Source organism: Anopheles bellator, chromosome 2 (genome assembly GCF_943735745.2).
Source record: "Anopheles bellator chromosome 2, idAnoBellAS_SP24_06.2, whole genome shotgun sequence".
NCBI classification, from domain to species: Eukaryota; Metazoa; Arthropoda; class Insecta; order Diptera; family Culicidae; genus Anopheles; species Anopheles bellator.
The window spans coordinates 33,122,002-33,143,366 of NC_071286.1; the positions used below are offsets into that span (position 1 = coordinate 33,122,002).

Genomic DNA, 21,365 nt, shown 5'->3' on the forward strand with positions numbered 1-21,365 from the left:
CGGCGCTTATTAATAGCAGGATGAGATTCCCCCACCCCCACTCGGCCTGTCCCTGTCCGACGCCATCCTCGGTGGTTCTGGCCATGCGAAACCGGCCGCTAACGATCCATGAACCGCGCTCGGCGAGCTGCGTTGGTGCGTTAACGTGTCGCATGTGCAACCATTCTTGGCACCGGCCATAGTGGCCCCCCCCCCCCCCCCCACTTCCCTGCTCCTGAGATGGACCTGAGAAGAGGCGAGAGGCCGGGCGACGAACCAGACAGCCGGCAAGAGCGAAACACTATTCAAAGCGGGTATTTGTTTGTAAGAATTCTTCGACCGGATCCGGATCCGGCACCCACAACCGCGCGCCGCGTAGTCCAGGATGTCCGGCGTAGTGCGTAATTTCGCCGTGAGATTGGCGTGTTCGTGTTCTCTTTTGGACGTTGGCTTCGATGGACCGTGTAGGGGAAACCAAACCAAATATAGTAGCGCCAGTAGTGATAACAGACACACTCATATACACTTATCAGTGAAGTCGAATACTAAGTAGCAGCCGGACGGTGTTGTAGCGCGCACGGTAGACACACATTCAAAGGTAATATTTAATCAAGAAAACTAGCGTCCATAAACGGCTCGGTGAGAGTTGTGCACGAATCGACAGGATAGAATCGGGCTGGTCGCCGCCGCCGGACGAGGAATGAAGCGAACGGGCAGAAAGTTTACCGAGAGTTATGATTCCCATCCCAAGCAGTGCTGGACGACTGCGCCACGATCGATTGTCTAATTGATCGATCGACTTTTTATCGGCACAAATATTTCACTACACTCGCCGGGTCATGCGGGAGAGAGAGAGAGAGAGAGAGAGATAGCTCCTGTGACCGGTCAGTTGGTGGCGTGCCAAGAAGTGAACCACGGCCTCTCGCAATCGAGATGATTGATGCCGAAACTGATTACCCCCAGTTTGCTCAGGTTTGCTGGGACCGCATGGCGAAAGTGCATCTTGCGATGCAACAGATGGCTGCAGCTGCCACACACGCGATCCGAGGGAATGAATTAATCGACTAAAACACGAAAACAGCCCAGGACACGTCAGGCAGGCAGGTTCCCATCGGGTTCCATCGGGGGTAAACATTGCACCGGGACCGGCATGGGATGTGGGCGAGCTGGGCAAAGCATTCCGGGTTCTGCAGGAGTGGCTTCCAGCGGTGCAGCCATCCTGCGATTGTCGATGAATGTCGACAACCATCAATCTCTCTCTCTCTCTCGCTTTCTCGTCTGCCCCAGCAGCAACAACATCCCGACATTGATCAAACACGGCCCACGATGACCCAGGTTCCGGTGGGAACCGGTCGCATCGTCGGTGCATAGAAACCGGTGCCCGAAGTGCAACGTGTATTACATCCACTCAGTACGCACTCGGCCACCCCCCGCGCAGACTGGGAGGGGGTTTATTGGCTTTTCCGGAACCGACCGCCCGCCCAGAAAATGCGGGTTCGATCCGCCTGGCAATCCTGTTTACATGGACCAGTTAATGAAATGCAAACACATTAACCTCCGAACTGTGCGTCGTGGCTTGGAACGCACGGGACTCCCGGGACTCTGGCCTAAGCACAGTGTCGGCCAGATGTGATTGATTACGTTCAGACCGCAGACCACCACCGGAGGCAGGATCGAATGCTGTTCGCAGGCCAGACCGCACCGTGAACCGTTTGGATACGTTGCCAATCGGCCAGTTTGTTTTATCTTTAGTGCCGTAAGAGGTAGAGCGCCGTAGGTGAAATTGAAAGCCGCTTCCACGTCCTAGCACACGTCACGGGTTGACTCGGATTCCTAAGAACTCCTGTGGCACAAGCCCGGAACGTTTTATTGTGGTAATCAGCCCTCTTTTAAATAGATCCCTGAGGTCCCACATGGTCTATTAGACGACCATCTTTTTCCAGGATGGTTCAGGAACCCAGCCTTGGCTCCAGCGTCAGTAGCTCTGGCTTCATTCAACGGCAATGTCTTCGATAGAAGCTGAGAAGCTGTTCGTAAAAACACTGAACACGGATCGAAATGAAAATGGCCCGAAACGTATTGGGATAATTGAACCGGCGGACCGAGATAGCGTCAACCGACCGCGATAGGAAAATGGAACCAAGCGAAAATCATACCACCGTCACCGGGAAACCGTCGGAGTCGGAGTGCATCAAGTCCCCGCCCGGGTTGTTAGGAGTTAAGTGGACCGTGCTAATGGAGTAACACACAAAAGCAATATTTAATTTAATGTAAAACATTATCGAAAAAAAAGAAATAATCGTTTTCGTGCAAGAACGAAAAACGAGCATTCGAAGTAGTAAGAAGTAACCCGGGGCCCGGGTAATGGTGCGCACTACGGAACACTCATTTGGCTGCGAAAAGGCTCAAGGCCCGAAGGAATGGAAGTAAACAGCAGTTCCTTCCGCCTGGTGCAGCTGCAGCCGGACGTTAACCGACTCGATTCTGATTGTGTGATTCATTGAGCCTTCCCCATTATTGCTGACGAGCGTTTATTCGCTAATGAGTCTCTGTTTTACTTTCGTTCGTTCGTTATCCCAAAAACTATTAAAATAATTACCTTACTTGACAGTTTAGTCTCCCGTTCGGAATCTTAGTACAAAACAACGAACAACCGTTGGGCATTATTTTGTGACTGCGCAACAAAAAACAGAGTAAAACGAGCCAACGGTTAAGGAGTCGCAGTCCGAAACTTCTTCCGGCAAATCGTGCAGGAACAGGACGAATTAGTAGTGTCGGCACCAGCGAAAACGAGGCCTAGGGTCTGTCTGGTGTCTGTAGCGTTTGTAGTAGAAGCAAAACCCATTATCCTACACCCCCGACCGTCTGTATGTAAAGTGGAGGTGGAGTGAAAACATCGCTGTAAATGTTGTCCGCATGTTGGTAGCTCGAGGTCGACCTTCAAACGTCGATCTTCTCAACCGCAAATCTTCAAAGTGTGCTGTTAACAGGTGCTCGGATGCTTCCGCCACGAAATATGAAATATGCTGTGTATGTGTGCATGAGTTACGCAAGAGATGCATAAGTGTGTGAACGCGGCCGGCTCTCCGTGTGTATGGTCTTGTAAAATTCGGAAGCGGAAGAGCGAACAATCAGAATCATTCGCGTAGGGCTCGAAACCCCTTACCTGCAGAACGTAATACTATATACCATCCATGGGAACTGTTCATCCTTAGCGTAGTAGTAGTAAGTGTCCTCTGTTGGTGCGTAGAACTGGAGAGCTAAACCAATAAATGACTTCTGACTGAACGGTACGGCGCCGGATGTAGCCGCGGACGTGAGAGAACACTTACCGACGGTGCGAAATTGAATACAAAATCAAAAGGAAAATAAACACCCCCTTGAAACGGGCCGCAAGTAGAGCAATCGTGGACGGACGCTTCGATTCGAAAGACTTTTGACCCGGGGAGAATGGAAAGAGGGTGAACGAAGAAAACAGTTAAACAGAAGCAAACAAAGTGAGAAACTAGAATCCTTTTTATGTGTAAAATGAAAAAAAAAAACAGAGTAGTTAAAAGTAGGTCTCCCAGAAAACTATGGTTGCTAACATAATTTGTACGTAAAAAAAACAGTAGATCAACAGCCCACCAAGGCAATTTGTGAGGCGAAATACGACAAACCAATACCAGACAAACCGTGATGCGGGTTGCTAAGCAAACAACGTAACAAAACTCTGGCGTTCAACAATCAAATGTGTTTCCCTTCCCTCGTTAACAAACCAATGACTTGATCACGATCACACTAGTAGCAGCAGCAGCAGTCAGCAGTCAGCATACCCGAGCAGAACCGCGAAAGGAGTTGCCGTGGCGCTAGGGTAATACTTGTAGAGCAATGTGTAGTGTCATTATCCTCTCGGGACGGGACTCTCGAAGACCTCTGGCCTCGGAGGTGACATCGACGAGACGGGAAACTCTCAATACATTCAAATAGATAAACGTGTAGCCGTTGATGGACTTAGTCGTACAGTTGATGCTTAACAATAAATAACTTTTACTGGTGTAAATGTTTAAACTAAGAAGAAACGCGAGTCGACGGTGCCGCTCTTTGCGCATAGTATTTACTTCGTTTTAGTCGCCGTTACGTTACGCCATATCATGAGTCGTTTCAATTACCGCACAAATAGGAAAGCAACAGCCGTAACAGAACACTGAGCCTGCCCCTGGCCGGACATTGAGGTACATAGGCTCGCGTCGGAACAGTCACGAACAGAATCAAAAACTCGTAAGCAATTGGAGGAAAGCACCCGACAATAGATCACTGTGAAGAGTGAGACCACCAATATGCCAACCGACGCTCGACCCCGACAGTTCGGGCAATCGACGGCCCCAATGCTGGTTCGGTTTGGCGGCACACCAAAGTACCGAACCGAGTAGCGAGAGTGATGAAGCAAGCATTTACTGTGAAACCATACAGCGCTGCGCCCGGCAGAGCGACATGCCGGAGCCAGCTGAGAGTCCTGTCGGGCCGAAGTATCTCTGGGCTCCCGGCAATAGTGATAGTAAAAGAGGCAACAGGTTGTTACTGGAGCGTATACATATATATATATATTTTATCAACCACTAGCAAAACGTCTCGTTTCGTAGCTTTGCAGTCTGTCTGCTAGGGAAAGAGTATTTATTTATTTTATTCCTTGTTAATCGCTCCTCCACGCGGGAGAGTTGGATTGAGTACGTTTCATTCAATAAAGTCGAGATGATTGAAATTATGTAAACGTAATCGAATTGTGTTCTATTCTGATTTTTTCGGACTCGTGGACCGTAAAGAAACATTTCCATTTTGCAGCAAAACGCAACGTCGCATTTGAACGGCGAATTTGAATTTTTACGTCTACGGCTTGAAAGTTGCTCAGTCCATACTCAAATCGACTACTTTGCTTCTCTATTCAGCTGTAGATGGCGCTGTTCAAGCGGCTTTTCAAATTTAAACGTTTAGCCATTTATTGAAACGAAACTTAATTTTACATCAAACCAAAAAGGATCGGAACGATAAAAAGTACATTTGGAAAGAGCGAGATAGCCATATAATATTTTGCATTGACAAAATTTTGTTTTGTATTAGCAGCGCCATCTAGCCGTGAGCGAGAAAATCAAAATTCAAAATATAATCTAAATTGTAACTAACGGTTTAGATGAACTCTCTCCGGCGCGATTTAGCATTTTGTGGAAATATAGTGAATTCAACCTTTCTTTCCACGTCGCAAGAACACACAGTAGGCGTAGGTTAGTTCCATTCTACTTTCGACAGTCTTTATTTACGGCTTAAGTACTTTCTCACTTCGTGTGTGTTCAGTGACTGTGGCTTGCGTGAAATGTAGATATTCGCTCGTTGCCCCACGTTCAAGTACTACCCGGTCTCGAAGCATGATCTAGCCGGTTCACAAGAGTTTATTAGCAACAGCTGCGCAACCGAAGAAGGTTACGGGATTCTTTAGTTTTCGTTTTGCCTAGCGAAGTACTTTCGTGGTCAGCGCGGTTTCTGCCCAGCTGCCTTCCTCGGGACAGTTGGTTCACTACGAAGGACTTAAAGTGGTTCCAAATAGCGGTGAAAATAAAACCCAAAGCCGCCACACTATGGGCCAGTTTGGCTCCGTCTATACATACAAACACCAAACAACGACACAACGTTCGTTACGATTATGTGCATCCAGCTTTGCATCTCCGCCGCCTAGTGTTGTTGGGATATGGATCTCACACTCAGCTCTGTACACATTTGGACTAACGTAGTGCTGCCATTTCGACAAGCGTCCTAACAACTTATACACCGGTTGGCTTTGCTGACCGCGGCCTTACACAGATTACTAATAGTGCTATCCCATTACTACCGTTACAGCACAACACCCGCTCAGCTTGCGGTTTGCAGTCGTGTCTATTGGTTTGCTACGAATATACAAAACTGTTCAGACCGTCTAATGCTATTCACCATACTGCTACGAATTGTGAGTCATACCCGTCTTACTGACTTAAGCTAAGTGACTGGTTTCTAGCATCGTTTGTTTTACGTACCTTCTGTGTTTGTCTAAGCTTCTCTTGAACCAACGTGGGTGCAGTTCGTGATCCGTAGGTCAGCAGTTCGCACGTTTTGCGAGGCGCTCTTAGCCTCGGTAAATATAATATATATTTTTTACGTTTCTAAATACCCATTACAACGCGTCGGAACGCTGCTTATACAAAGCACACTTTTCGCACAATAAGTTCTCACTGTTTCATTAGTCCCAACATTACTTGCTAACGTATTACTTTTGCGCATCGGATTGTCAGAAACGTGAACATGACCATTGTCCTGAAAATATACTTATATAAATGGCAAATGTGTTGCTCACCGTAACCAAAAGCCAAACAAAAGCTTGTATATACGTGTAAAAATGTACTATTGTGCTTGCCCATCAGTTCTTCGTAAACTCTACAATCAAGTTAACGGTAGCATGTAAAGGATAAGACCGGAGTATCGTATAACTATTGCTTCGAAGCTCTTGCTCAACAATCTTGCTTTTTCTGAGCTGTGGATGGTGCTGCACGCAAAAGGGCATACTCAAACAAGCTAATTACTAACCTCGAGGAAAGACGACTCATCGGAGAGACACGTACACCTAGCATTCTAGGCCTTCCTTCCCTACTAAACACACGCCTAAGTGTAAACAATGAGAATTACGACACGCCATTTTCTGCCTTCTGCTCCGAGGAGGAGTTTACGACGAAAATACTTCACGAATCAGCAGTTTGTTTTCTCAGTTTTCTAGTTCTAGTTTGTCATCTACATTTCTAATCAATGATTTTGGATCACCCTGCACGCCATGATTGCGCATACCAAAACCTCCCTAGCACTGGCCATAGAGGAGCACAGAACTTGCAAGCGTTCTTCAACATTAAATAACATGCAACATTTGTTCGCGTTACTTGCTTCACATCTACTTCTATTCAGCTACCCATCTAAGGACATCTATACATTCTCTTCGTTTACTGGACGACGTAGCATTATTCAACACGAAATTAATCCTATTCTTACCCACGGCTGCTGCTGCTGCCGCCGGCTGCAGGCTAATCCAACGGATTCACCCAAAGCCGGGATGAATTAACTTGATAACAACTATTATTGCTACTGTTATGTTGCTCTTCAGCCGCTCGTTGAGGGCGCTTTTGATTGAAAATTACATTATGAGATTGCAGGTTGAGCAGAGTGGCTGGCTCTTTGGTCAACTGATTGATAGGACCGGAACACCTCCGTACGACCGCGTTCTTGTACGTTCTTTCTATTAGAAGAGGCGTTCCGTTGAGTAACAGATGCTCACGGTGCTGGAGAAGGTGTCTTGTGAGACCAACAGGCTCACGGACCATAAAGCAAACCCCATTGATGGACTCACAAGTAGAGTATTTTCTGTTTTAAAACGAACAACACACGCTTTCTTCAATGCTTTCAACAGCCCGCCGACCGGTGGACGCATAATCTTATTGTAGCCATTTGCAAGAATCCGATTATATCGCAATTTACTCACGAGGAATCGAGGATTCCTGGAAGCCACCTGCCAGACGTGCCGTTGCCGTTTCAGAAGTCGGCGGTTGTGAAAGGGTAACTCATTCATGAAGGTAGGTAGGAATCCCCCAAGGCGGTCGAAGAGAAGCGAATGCGTAAATACAACTAAAAGCCGGAGCCCTGCGGGTATGCTGTGGCCGACGCTGTGTCGGCGTAACCGGCAGACACCGGGCCAGGCCAGGTGTCCGCTGTCGTCAAACAGAGCTGAAACGGGGCGCAAATTTTCAATACGCCGAAGCGATGTCAATATTTGTACATCCACCCGGGGATGCTGCGAAAATTGATCAAAGCCGACATAATCTGGCCAGCGGCCCCGGCGGTAGACGTGGCGGAAAAAGCTTCACGGTCGCCACGTGGGTGTGCGCCACGGCATACAATCAACAGCGTCGCTGCTGCGCTCGATCGGCAGCGTCGCGATGGTCGCCTGTGAAATGTTCACCCGAGAAGCTGTCGACGCCTAAAGTTATGCCACCGTTAAACACGCAGACCCGCGCCACGATGCGGGCCACGCATCGAATGATCACACACAGCTGCCTAATTCGATTTGGAATACCGGTTGCCAGGTTCGTCTTTTGCCACTCCGGTCTCCGTTTGGCCCGGGACAAGGACAGGGAACGCACGCACTTTTGACACCTTCCCTTGGCGATGCTCCACGCTGCTGCTCAATTATGCAGCGTAAAGTGATCGCCCGAGAGAAAGCGCGGAGGTGAGGAATTGTCAAGGAGCACGCAGCGTTCTCACCTCGGATTGAGTTTTTGCCCCGTTTGTAGCGAGAAAATTGCCCCATTCAGTCTCCTCAGTTCAAAGGTGCAACACGAGGCAGCCGTCTCCTCTTAATACTACACGTAGTAGACGCTGTGGCCACCGTACGGGCTACGGCGCACGAAGCAGGGCAGCAGCGACTGTAGCGTGTTCCGGAACGCTTCCCGGAAGTCGCGGTTGAAGTAGGCGTAGATGAGCGGGTTGAGTGTCGAGTTGAAGTAACCGATCCAGAATAGTATCGTGATAACGACCTCCGGGCAGGGGCAAGCTTCATCGCCGCAGAGCGACGTGATGACGTACCTGTGTGCAAGTAAAGGACGGAGAAAGTGTCAGTTCTAGTCGGCTAGTCTACCTGCTGTACACGTTTTGGTCATAAGACATGTTTTCTATTCCCATATCATCGGCGTATCGGACAAAGAAGTTTCACACATTTTCGCTCATCAATTCTTGTTTCGAATTCAGAGGAATCGGAGCTAACAATTTGACCAGAAAGTCAGCTTCAGCAGAATACCATTCAATTTGTTATTCTTGTAAACTCCTTATTCGTGTCATCGAGAATACAACTGAAACATTCCAGGACTCTGATCGCAGGTGTTTGGACAGCTCTTTTCTTTCACGAAACGAACCGTCCCCTGATTGCAGTGACAGGGAAAAGCGTTGTTCGGCTAATCAGACACCCCGACCGGTCCAACGGAAGGACCTAACAGCCGCAAGACAAGCGCTGCATAACGAACCGTGGCTTAGTGCACGACCAAACTCGTCGAAAGTTTAACATGCCTTTATACATTTCAATTTGTTTTTCCCTCCCATCGGAAGGACACCAGGGTAGCGTGTCCTTCCTGGAATAAAAGTTGCCCTCAGGCAGCGTCCTTCGGTTCGTGGAATCGCACATTCGCGAGAGTGCAATCGGAAGCTAAGCCGAGCAGAGTGCCATCTTCACTGAGTCGTAACCACAATCGAATGTAGATAGGAAAATTAAAGAAACAAGTTCCTTTATAGTTGATGACTTACTGTAACAACAGTTGGCAAGCGTTGACAGCCATGATTTGCGGACCCCACAAACTACCGTTACATCTCTAGAACGAACCATATTGTAATGCCTTCTTTTACGTTTCAAAATCTGTCATGTTGTTCTGTTTTCGGTTTATTTTAACCATCCTTCGCGACTGAATGATAAACAGACGACTAGTCCCGACTCAATGCGGATGATGGCTCCAAAAAATCCGAGTCGAGGTAGCTGTCGAGGTAACGAAAATGCTGGTGGCGAGCAAACAAAAATCTAAAACCTTAACGGAAACGTTATACCGAGAGCCTTTGCAATTGTAGCGAAGCAAATTACTCAAGAGAGTTGCTTAACATTTTTGTTGCACTCGATTATACTTTTTTTATCGGAATTGAACGCTGGCAAAAGCGGCGGTTCCTAGAAGGGCGAATAAGCGCTTAACTAACAGGAAGTACAGGTCTCAATTTAAACGGAAGATGCTGGGACTCTAAAACGCTTACAGTGACCTCATTAAAGTCCTTGCGACCCCTATCATCGTGATTGCCTCACCTAGCACTTAATTAAACGTTCACTCTGGTCAAAAAATCTTGCTTCTGACGAGGGTTTCGATCGTTGTGCCCATTAAAGCCCCAATTGGAACCTTGTATACAATGTGCTCGATCGATTTAATCAGATCAATAATCTGTCAATCAATTAGCATCCCGGATCGTGCCAACGCGCGGCATACCCGACCGTTTGGGTTCAAATTAATAAAAACCAAGCTATCACATTTTCACGTTCGTTTCGCGCTCCAAATCGCGCTTCGGTGCATTCGGGCGTTGCATTGAAAGCCAAACCATTTTGCTTCATTTGCGCGTACTGCCGCCGATTTTAATCTGATTAGCGGTAAATGCGATGGAAAAAAGCACATCATTGCGAGGCGTCCGGAAAAGTGCATGGATTGGCGACCCCATTGGCGGTGACACGGCACGATCCACACGTGTTCAATGTGGTGCTAATTGCTTAAATTGATGAGCACGTAAACGGGGTGTTAAATGAAGCAGCGCATCGTTTTAAACGCAGCACTTATTCCACAATTGGCCGGTTTGGTTAGGCTGTGAATGCTACTAGTCTAATGTTTCTATTACTTTTTAGTATTTAATTGTGATCTGGTCATTCCTGTTGGCGAATTTATTTGGCGTGCAGTCCTTGGCACAGACGTTATGCTAACAAACTACCACAGGAGCGCGTGTATTAGTCAATGTAGAGATATTTATTTGGTGGCCAGTTTTGGTTGGTCATTGCACCAATTTTCCGGTTATTTGGCGTGTGCACTGATCGATTATTAATCGTCAAGTTAAATTTAAAATAACGATCAACGTTTATCTAAATGGTGATTTACTTTGCAAAATCGGCCAGATAAAGTATTATTTTTGAGCCTTTTTCCGACGCATTTCTGTCCAATGGACAATGGTCACATTTCCGGTGGGAATGAAATAACGGGATATCCTATCAGCTCCCGTGTTAAAGGTCGCGCGGCCATCACACGTATAATGTGTTGCGGTAGATCAAACAATATATTTGGCTTTATGTTGCTTTTGCATATTTAAATTCTAACACTCTTCCGGTGACCGAAACAACCAACGCAAGAATTCTGACGCCGTGACGGATTTCGCTTTGAGCCGGCGAACGGTGCGGAGGACCACACTTTGTCGGAACGCTCACCAAGAACGTAATTAAATTTGAGTTTACCATTTTTCATCTCGACCGTTGTGGATTTGCTTTTCTTGTTTGCTGTTTCGTTTCGCTTGCGTTTCGCATCGCCGGTGAGTTCGATTATTCGTCGTCCGGACGGTCCGGAAGAAAGTGCCGGGTCGGGTGTCTACTTACCACAGGAAGAACGGCAACCAGCACAGCAGAAACACGCCCATGATGATGCCGAGCGTGCGTGCGGCCTTATGCTCCGCGCGCCACCCTTTCGCCGGCCTCGTCGACGTGCCGCCTGTTGCCGCCGGTGCCGAGGTGGCCGTAGAGTTTAATTAGATTTCCAACGGTCGAGCCGACGAACGGTGGCCGATCGCGTCGAAGGACCCATTTTCCATTTTCCGGCGGTGGCCCGGCACCGGTTCGGACGAGATGATGTTTGATGTTTGCAGGTCGTTGATGGCAAGCAAATAGTCCCAGCAACAGCAACGTGCCGACGCCATGCAACGGTGGAACGGTGCCGTTGAAGGATTGGAAAAGAGAAAGAAACGTGTATCGAACGTTAGCGTAAAGTGGTGGGATAATTAAATCACGCATCGAATGCGCCCGAAATGCGACATCTCGCGATGGAGCAAACGACGGGTTAGTCTGCGTTTCCGGCCATATAGAAGCAACAAGCGCTGCCCTCTTTTCGTACGCTGATGTAACGGCTCGTCGCTAGTTCGCTGCTGTTCCTCAATCACTGAAATGCGTGTTTTGTATGACCAAAGACATGACGGGATATCTAGTGTATCTTAGAAAGTTTTCCAGACAAACAAGCAGCACAGCAGGTTCCACCGATACTCAAGGCAACGATGTTTGCCTCTCAGGAAGCTTGTTAGCCGATCCTTCTCGGTTGCTCCTCAAGACAGGCTCTAAAGTTTGACGCAACTTTCTCCATTAACTCTTGCCACTTGGAACTCGTAATTCAATTAGGCTCGATGCATTTCTCAGCAGATGCCGCAAGAGGCACGTTGCTCAGTTGAACATGCTAAGAACTGCGGGATCCATTATCGTGCACCAGATACGTTCGATGCATTAACATTATCGGTAATAGCAATCTCATGACGATGAGATCTATTCTCATGACGTTCCTCCCGCTCCTTGATTGGATCTAAAAAACTTTTTTCATGACTCGCAACATCCATCGCCCGATCAAGGGCATTAGGTTCAGTGTTTTTTACCACAGGAATTATTTATTACTTAGTAGTATGGGTTCTCTTGTTTTTGTTAGTTTATACTAAGCCAGGAGAAATACTACTTAAGAAACAGAATACCCAACGAAGAAGAAGTATCTAGTATCTAAAGATTCCATCTTTTAAAAGATTCTTTTGTTTGTTTGTTGCTATTAGAACGAACAGAGCTATATAAATCACCGAGCTGTCAGGGTTCGAATTTCAAAAGTTTTTCGCTCAGAAGCCGAAACCGAATTAAATGAAAAACATGGAACAGTCCGAAAAATATCGAAAAAATATTATTGGAATATTGGCCGTACAATTAATATTGGTCAAAAAGTCTCGATTGCAACTCTTTTCCTAGACGATCGTTTATCGTTTTATCGTTTTCATCACCAGCAATGATAGGTTTCTTGTCAATAAACAAAACAATATGGGTTTTTGTAGTGCATTACTGTTGTCAAGTTATCACCTTTTCTGTCAATTCTCCATTTCTGATTGATTCAAAAGTAAACACGTTTCTTGTCATTGTTGCCACTTAATAAAAACATAAATAAACCCGAGGTTCATTGTTGATAGATTATCGAGCAACACGAAGCCACTTATAGCCTACACTTTTTTGTGTTTGTTATCATTCGCATAGACCGACAGCGCGTAGCTCCTTATTTAATGATTGCGAGAGAAAAAAACATCCTTCTGTTGACTGCGTCGGTGGCGTCGGGGCGAATCAGGGATACCGGAGGTTCCCACGGTGGAAAAACCACACCAAAAGAGCGCGTGGTTTTCCAGGCGGACGGAGGACGCTCGGCACGCTCCAGGGAAACGAAACACCGGCAACCGGATCTCGTTAGCGGAGCGGAGCAACAAAAACGCAAATGGCATCATTTCATAATGCCGCTGCGCTGGCGCTCATAATTGTTGGAGTTTTCTTTTCGAGCGCGCCCCGTGCTGCGAAGGGAAATAATGGGCCCCGCGGAAGATGTTCGAGACTGGCATAACTAGCGAAGGACATGGACTGCGACTCGATGCGCTTCACGGTGACCGACAGCTCGCGGTGATCCTGGCGATGGCCGACGCGAGCCACTCGACGGCATGAGTTACTGGGCAAAACGAGCCCGGCGGATAATTTATCTTTCTACATCGTTACGTGTTGAATAATCGACTTCAATAGGCGCCCTCCTTCTGGGCTGCGTTTCTCCCACAACGCCAATACGTGTAATTGCATTTGCAAATCAATGGCCCGATCATGTTTATGCAATGCGCCATTTGTGGGGAGGGCCTTTGGGAAGGCTCGACGCGAACTGCATATGAATGATGTTTAGAGTACATCCGCCTGTCAAACGCAGCGATTGGTGTGAAAGTTAGCGCTCATCAGAGGGTCTCTGCTCTCGATGCTCGCACTATAGGCACTACACTAATTACTCTATTGAACCGCCCGTACAGGGTTTCTATTCTAGGACTATTGGCGCTCTAAGCTCTAGTGGCTAAATAGCTGTGGGCTGTGTATGAACGTAACACAACAATGCTAAACACTTCCTACGCGAAGCAACGGCCCGGCCACGTGCGTCCTCGGAACGGAAGCGGATTGTCGGCTCGTCGGGACGGGGCTCGTTGGTACGAGATCCGTAAGTAGCGTGGATGCAAGTGTAAGCGGAAGTAATTTGCAGCCGGCAAGTGCTGCCCATGAAGTGCGGCTAAGTGAGCCTGAAGTGTAAACTACTGTGGCGGCCAGCTGGTACGGTGGGCCAGCCTACCTTAACCCGTAACAGCACGGCGAACGAACACACATGTCAGAACAGAATTGCAGGCAAGCAAAAGCGGAAGCAAACGGTGCTAGGTAACGATTAAGCGGCCAGGGGGCGCCAGAATGCGAGAGACGGGCACAGAGAGAGAGCGAGAGAGAGAGAGAGAGCTAAGTGCCGAAGCGGTTCGTGCAAAAGGATACTACAGCAAGCTACTAGCGAAGAAGCAAGGCAAGCAAAACGCAACGGAACGAGAAAACGCCCGAAAGTAGGCAATCGGACTGACCTTCAGCGCAGCCGACGCTGGGGCAGCGCGAATGTAGCCGGCAACCGGACGGAGCGGGACTGGCCGGCGGAACTGTGAGCCGGTTGCCGGCGGCACTGTCCGGGCACGGTGGGGCGGCCACCCCGGCGGCCGGACAGGGGCGCCGCCGCGGTCCGCGCCCGTACCGCTTCAGGTGATTCCAAAGGCATATGATCTTGCGGAACTTGTGATGGCGGCAGCGGGCCGCCCCGGAACCGTCGTCCTGGTGGTGGTGGCGGCGGCCCCCCGCGCAGCAGCCCGGCTGCCCGGCGCTCCCCGGCTGCTCGCCGCAGCCAGCGCAGCCAGCGGACCCAGCGGCCGCCGCCGCCGCCGGACCGCAGCCAGCGTCGCACGCGGCGCAATCCGGGCCGCACACACACCGCACACCCGCACACTCCGTGTCGTCCAGGTCCGTGTCGGTGTCGTTGGCGTGCACCACATTGTCATTGTTGATCACAATGCAGATCGCGCCCCGTCGCTGGTACTTCTGACTCGAGTCTGCGTGCCGTTTCCCAGAGAGAGCCCAGAGCGACCGGACCGGCCAAAATGAAATGGTTCACACAGAAGCCAGAGATAGAGATAGGTGATAGCGAGAGAGAGAGAGAGAGAGAGAGAGAGAGAGAGAGCGAGAGGCAGAGAGAACAATGGCAGACACATACAGAGCAAAGGGACGCGATGGGTGAACGCAGCGAAAGTGAGGGAAGAAGCCGTGCGTGCCAAGTCCCGTTGATTCAGCGTGTGTTTTGTTGCTGTGTCTCTATTTTGTGGTTCCTTTGGCAGTGAAAAGGGACCCTAAAAGCGAACCCACCGCAGCATCCCCACCCTGTTAATGGATGTGTCGAAGGCACATCAATCAATCGGCAAGACGGACGAGCAGACGGCAGAGAAGGTCCGCATGAGTGGCGCCGGGGTCAACCCTCCCCAAAAAGGGGCAGCTTCATTGTCTGGGGCTGTGAAAAATTGTAAGCCCCACACAATAGAGTCCGTCTTTTCGGCGGACAAACGGAGCATCATTTTTCTGGGCTCGTGACGGCCTCCCGGGGACCGTGTGTTGGGTGAGTCCGAAAGTACTTTCATGCGTTTAGCGAGACTGCCCGTAAAAACACAGCGTTACAGAGGGCAACAGAGATTAACATTGAGAATCACAATCAAAAGACTTTAATTTAATACACTTTATGAATATCGTTACGGTGTCCAATTTCTGTCCGAAGTTTTGGGCGCCCGTCGACACTTCAAGGTCGCTGTTAGGAGCGGCTTTTGGGAAAAAGTTTCTCAAGCGTTCCGGAGAAGCTTTGAAACGATATTCGGCCCTTACAACTCCAACCGTTAGAGGAACTTCTGGAAAGACCCGAGTAGCCAACGGTACCTATCTGGCTCTTCGTGTATGAAGTGTGGGACTATCTAATGAATATCGGAGAGCAAATGGTTCCAATTCACGATCTACACAGCCCATCGTGAAGGGTCCATCATGAATCAATTAGAAATAGAAAACCACCGACCGCTTCCAGTCCCGCTGCCAGCCGATGTAATCAGAGTATCGAGTATTCTGGTTCCTTGACAGGTTCTAAGTGAAAGCTCCGCCGACGTTGGTGGCACAACGGCAATGATTTGCATTTTACACCAGTTGCCAAGCGGAAGCCAACTACCGGCCTGACACCGAACAGATGTTCGGCCCCACTCGGGCTGTCACAGCACCAGGTCCTCTCCCGGGGAAGGACGTCATTCGGCTCGGCCGGCGGAATGAAAACGTTTCCAAATGGGCCCATCACCGGCTCGATTTCGTTCGCACCATTCAACAAACAGAACGTAAAAGCAGCAGTTCAGTATGTTTACATAACTTCTAAGCCACGGTCTCGGCCACGGCCTCGGCAACGGTCGGAAAAAGGTTACTGACGTTGACGAGGGACCGACAGCACTTAGAGACATGGCGAAGCAACATCATAAATCCATTTTGCCTGCGGAAGGTTTAACCGGCTGGCGATGTGTGGACCGGGTAGACTGCTGACAGACTACCGAGAGCCCTGTAGTTACCACCGAACAGGTGATCTCTGGAGAATGTTTCTAAGAAGGTAGCATTCACCAAAAAAAAGGCAACCACATAAATTATGACATTGACACCGATGGAGGCTGACAGTCTGCGGGGTGAGAATTCGGACCCCGGAATCGAAGAACGCACGTATGCCGTGTCCCTCAAGAATGCTCGAATTAAGATTTAGCTCGGTCTCCGATTTCGGTTTACTTTTGGGGTAAGTCGGGGCGAAAATCTGCACTCCGTTGTCGAGCACCGCTAATCCACTATCCACTTGTCCGGTGGGTAAGGTTCTCGTGTCAGACCTACTAAAGCCCCCCGGGGATAAATCATCTCGACGCTGTGCTCCGGTTGCAGCAAGGTATCATCGTTGGACCCAACGTTCTGCGGCGTGCATAATGGACACTCATTATGTTCGGGGCGATGATTTAATCGCCGAGCGTGGAACAACTTTTTAATCAACTTTCAACAAGTTGCGACGAGGGAGACGCCCTACGCCTGCCGGTCGCGGGAGTGGCGTAAATTTTTGATGCGATTCGAAGTGCGCGCTTCAATCAACAATTTATCGTCCATCCAACGGGTCCGTTCCGGGCCTCCGGGAGATGATGAGAGCCATAAACCTGCCATGCTCTGCAGGAAGAGCATCTTTAGCCACACAAAGTGTGTGGCTCAAATCCGCGGACTGGAGCGGGCCCTGATAACCTTGGGCGAAGATTTGGACCTCGTTCGGTGCATTCTGGGCTAAGCCCGGCTAAGTTTGGAGCCGGGTGGGCTCACCTCGGAACTGTGTTTACCTTTAGCTCATTCCACGCGGGAAGGCGCACTGAGTAAAGCATGGCCGGTAATGCTAACCGCAACTGCCACAGGCATCGCCAGATGAAGGTCTCCGGCGAGCCTTCCTCTTGGTGCTTTGACGTGTGACAGTTTGTATCAAAAATGTAAGCCACACTAGTTGATCTTTGTCCTTTACGGCCCTCCGGATGAACCCTTGGTGAACGCCATACACTCGACGCTGGGTGACGGATAAGACACAGAGACACATTGACCACAATCTACATATCAAAACAGAAACACACTTAGACACAAACACACAGCCAGGGAGGGATTGCTGAAGACGTACTGGGAGCTCTAGTGCGAGGGAAACGGCAAACAATGGGTTTAGGGCTAACAACACGGACTAACGGAACACATTTACAGAGACGTCGCTCAGAGGACCGCACCGTCGCCACTATGGGGAATGGAGTATGGGGCAGACGGACATTGATGGGATCAGGAAGAATTTATGCTTTTTTTTAAACATATTGTTCGATATTTGAAAGTATTTTAACGCCGCAAGTTATGCAATCGGCATGACAATTGCTCGGATGTCAACCTTAGTTACGACATTTTAATGGATAGTCATCTGAAAATACCGAGGAATATTAATTGTATTGAATTCCTCATCCCTCATCCTCCTATATTATCTACTTCCTAACAAGTCAACGTCCTAAAAGGCCTAACAAGTCAGGCCTCATAATTGCCATTTTTCTTGCCTATTCAATCACTGCTTTCAAACTGTATTTGTCTTTCTATAAATTTTCCATTCGACTTATTTTGCGTCGCCTTTGAAGCTTATCAAGCTCCGCCAAGGACATCTCTGCTCTACTAGGGGCCGGATCAATGACTGACAAGCGCTCCGTTGTTGAGTTTAACTGCTTGAACGTGTTCAAGAAGAAAATTGATTGCAATCTCAACATTCTTCTTCACTGAACGAGTAAACCCGAACAGATCGATGATTTCTTTAATCGCCGATCACAACCATGTTAATTATCGCAAGAAAAGATTGGCACTAGTTTTGAAAGGAAAAAAAACGATGTATCATGTATAAAATGGTAAAATGCCATACTAACGTATATTCAGTACCAGATAAATTACTTGTAACTTGTAAATAAACTTGTAATATATGTAATAAACTTGACTTGTAAATACGGAATAGAAATAAAACTGATAACAAATTTGGAAAAGTGAAGTAACATAAAACGTACCATAAAAAGCGGTACTTCAAAAGTTTCCAAAAGCAATATTGGATATGATCGGTTTAAAGTGGTTTCGATAGAAACGATCGGTTTAAAGTCGTCAAAAAAGTTGATTGCAAAAAGAGCAGTTTTTATCACTGGTTTGCCCCTGACAGAACAGTTTTTGGAATCTACACAACTCAGAAGGCCAGAAGATCGGATAAGTCATGCTTAACTCATACTCTGTTTTAAGGTAATATAACTGAATTTCTCTAACTCGCCCAATGTCCGCCTGTTTCTCCATACTGGCAACGGCTGTTAGGACGTCAGAATGGCGCTCGTGGTTAGGTTTATTGAAGTACACTCGGACGCGGGTGACAACGAAGCAGGACACGCCCAAAGACACTGGTCAAAGCTCTGTACAATTCAAACCCGTCTAGCGTATTTGGGTGTCGCATCCACCGAATTCGTCCTACGTGGCCCTATCACACACAGCCACACATACTAAACCAACGGGAAACGCACGCAGGGGTTGACGGAATTTCCCTGTCAAAGGAACAGCCGTAGCATGGTGGGTGCCGAGTCAGAAGCGAAAAAAACCGGTGCGATCTTGGACAATGAGTTGGGGAATTTTGAGTTCATTTAAAACAATAAATTCGGAGTCCCTTTTTTTGTTCTCCGCCACGGGATTTTGTCGGCCAAATCCCAGTGTGCCGACCGATCGCCAAAGATCAAACGTGAAGTGTGAAGGGGAAAGAACAATAACCAACGTTCGCCATTGTGTGGCTCCAGCCCCGGCTGGCATGGTACAAAGAGGATGAACAACAATGGGAACGCTCACGGAAGGGGACCAAACAGAAAAAGGACAATCGAATCAAATCAACACCCGGACCCGGTGGGCGATGCAAGAAGTGCTGGTGGTGGGTGGCAGTGGTGCAGAGTCGTACTGATTGAGGGTGAATGAGAGCGACAGAGAGAGCGAGAGAGAGCGAGAGAGAGAAAGAGAGCTGAACGGCAACAGAAACAGGACAAGGGCGGAAATTGGGACGGGCGGCCTAACGCCTCGAGGATACTCACTCGTGGAGCTGTTCGAGCGTCCTCCGGCCGTCACGGAACCCCCTCCGCCTGCGCCGCCACTACCGCCACCGTTGCGGTTGTTCAGCTGGAAGCTGGAGTCGTCGTCCGGGTTGTCGCCATGCTGGAAGTTGATGACGTTGATGTTGTAGGTCACGGTCGAGGACTGCCGTTTGCGGCCGAGACGCGGGTGCTGCGGCGACGGCGTCATGATGGAGGGTGCGAGCGACGGGGTGGCCACCCCACCGGAGCCACCGCCATTGTCGATGACGATGTCCGGGTTCGCGTCCGACGGCGGCGGCTGCGGCACAGAACCGCCCATGCTGGCCAACATCTCGCCGGCGATGTCGAGCGTCGTGACGGTGGCGGGTGCCGAGGTGGGGACGTGCGGCAACTTCTCCTTCGGGCTCGTGGCCACCAGATCGAGCGAGATTGTCGACGCCTCACTCAGTTGAATGTTGACCGGACTACAGCGGGCGCTGAGTCCTGCCGGGCCTCCGAGGGCCAGACCCGGCCAGACGGGCTTCGCAGACGGAGCCGGAGGCGTCCCGATGGTCGAGATCAGGTCGATGACGTTTGACACTTCGGCCGGTGGTGGGTCAGCGGAATCCACTGCTAACCGCTGGACGCTGGACAGGTCCTCGGCCAGCAGCAGCAACGGCGGGCTTCCGGTGACGCTGCCTTCCGCTGGTCGCACCCCACTAAACCCGTGGTCGAAGCAACCGATCAGTATGTCCGGTGTGTCTGCCGGCGCGTCACCACCACCAGCGCCCGCCCCGTTCGCCTCGCCACGTGGTTCGTTCAGCACGATCTTAAAGATGGCGGCCAAACTATCGCCGCCGACACCGCCGGTCGTCGCTGGCTTCTGATGCGCCCCACCAAAGTCCGAATCACTCAGCGCGTAGATCAACTCCTTCTCGTCCTTGTTGCAGCTCTTCAGGCTGTTGGTATTCTGGCCGCCCAGCCGCTGGCGCTGCTGCTCCAGGAGCGTGAGGAAGTCGGACTCGCTGGCCGCGATCGGATGCGGGCGCTTGTGCGTGTTCACCTCCTTCGCCGCGTCCTTGTTCAGCGTTGACGCCACGTTGATCAGGTCCAGGATGTTGTTGTGCGATCGGTTGTCGTTGTTCTTGTTGTTGCGCTCCACCGACCGCCGCCGGGTTGGGCCACCGCTGCCAGCGTTGTTGCTGTTGTTGAGGCCCGGCGATAGTCCGCCGCCACCACCAGCGCTGCCACCGCCAGCGCCCTTCATGTACGACTTGAGTAGACTGTTGCGCGAGAAGAACGGCTGGAAGAAGTTCATCTGCCGGAAGCTGTCCTTGCGGGACGGCCGGCGTCCTGGTGGCGGAGGATCACCCGCCGACGGTTGCTGGTCGGCCGGCGGCGCCTGTTGCTGCGCCTGCTGCTGCTGGGCGTCCTTTATGTGGATCGGCTCCGAGCCGGAGTAGCGCAGGTTGTTGTCGTAGTGCAGCGGGAAGATGGACGACACGCTGTCCGAGCCCTTGATCTTGCACTCGCTCTTGTACTCGAGGTCCCGCAGGTCGATGCTGCTGCGGCTGAGGCGTCGTGGTGGCGACGACGGCACCAGGAAGTCATCGTCCGGGCTGACGACCGTCGCCACGATCGGTACCTGCAACTGGAGAGCGCACAGGCTTATTAGCGGTCCTGAACCGCCGTCACAGGGACGTCAGAGCCTCCAATCAGCGCTGAACTAGGCAACGGAATTTCACTTTACCGAAAATGGAATTGCGGGGCCAATTGAGCCGACTGATTGAATACGCGACCAATTTCCCATTCCACGTTTTTCAATGAGAACACAAATCATGCGCCCAATAAGACCCGGAGACCCGATCACGTCGGAGCGCACAGAAAGCGCGAAAAGGATGAACTGAATCGAAACTCGCTTAACTGCGCAATCCTCCGCGAGCTCGAGAAACTGCGAATCGAAAGCTTATCGAATTCCCGAATGAAGCGTCATAAAACTTTCAGCGGACCCGATGCCTGACGGACCGACGACG

The 21,365-nt window shown here is 49.8% G+C and overlaps 1 protein-coding gene across 1 annotated transcript in view; it reads right to left on the reverse strand.

Moving 5' to 3' along the window:
- Positions 1 to 8,384: 8,384 nt before the first annotated feature.
- LOC131207406 (octopamine receptor beta-3R-like) overlaps positions 8,385 to 21,365 on the reverse strand; it is a 31,718-nt gene continuing 18,737 nt past the window's right edge. Inside the window, exons 6-9 of the mRNA XM_058200019.1 lie at positions 19,354 to 20,983; positions 14,236 to 14,751; positions 11,180 to 11,291; positions 8,385 to 8,607 (exon numbers count right to left, since the gene is read on the reverse strand). Coding sequence (XP_058056002.1) covers positions 8,385 to 8,607; positions 11,180 to 11,291; positions 14,236 to 14,751; positions 19,354 to 20,983 — 2,481 coding nt within the window. The remainder of the gene's footprint in view (positions 8,608 to 11,179; positions 11,292 to 14,235; positions 14,752 to 19,353; positions 20,984 to 21,365) is intronic.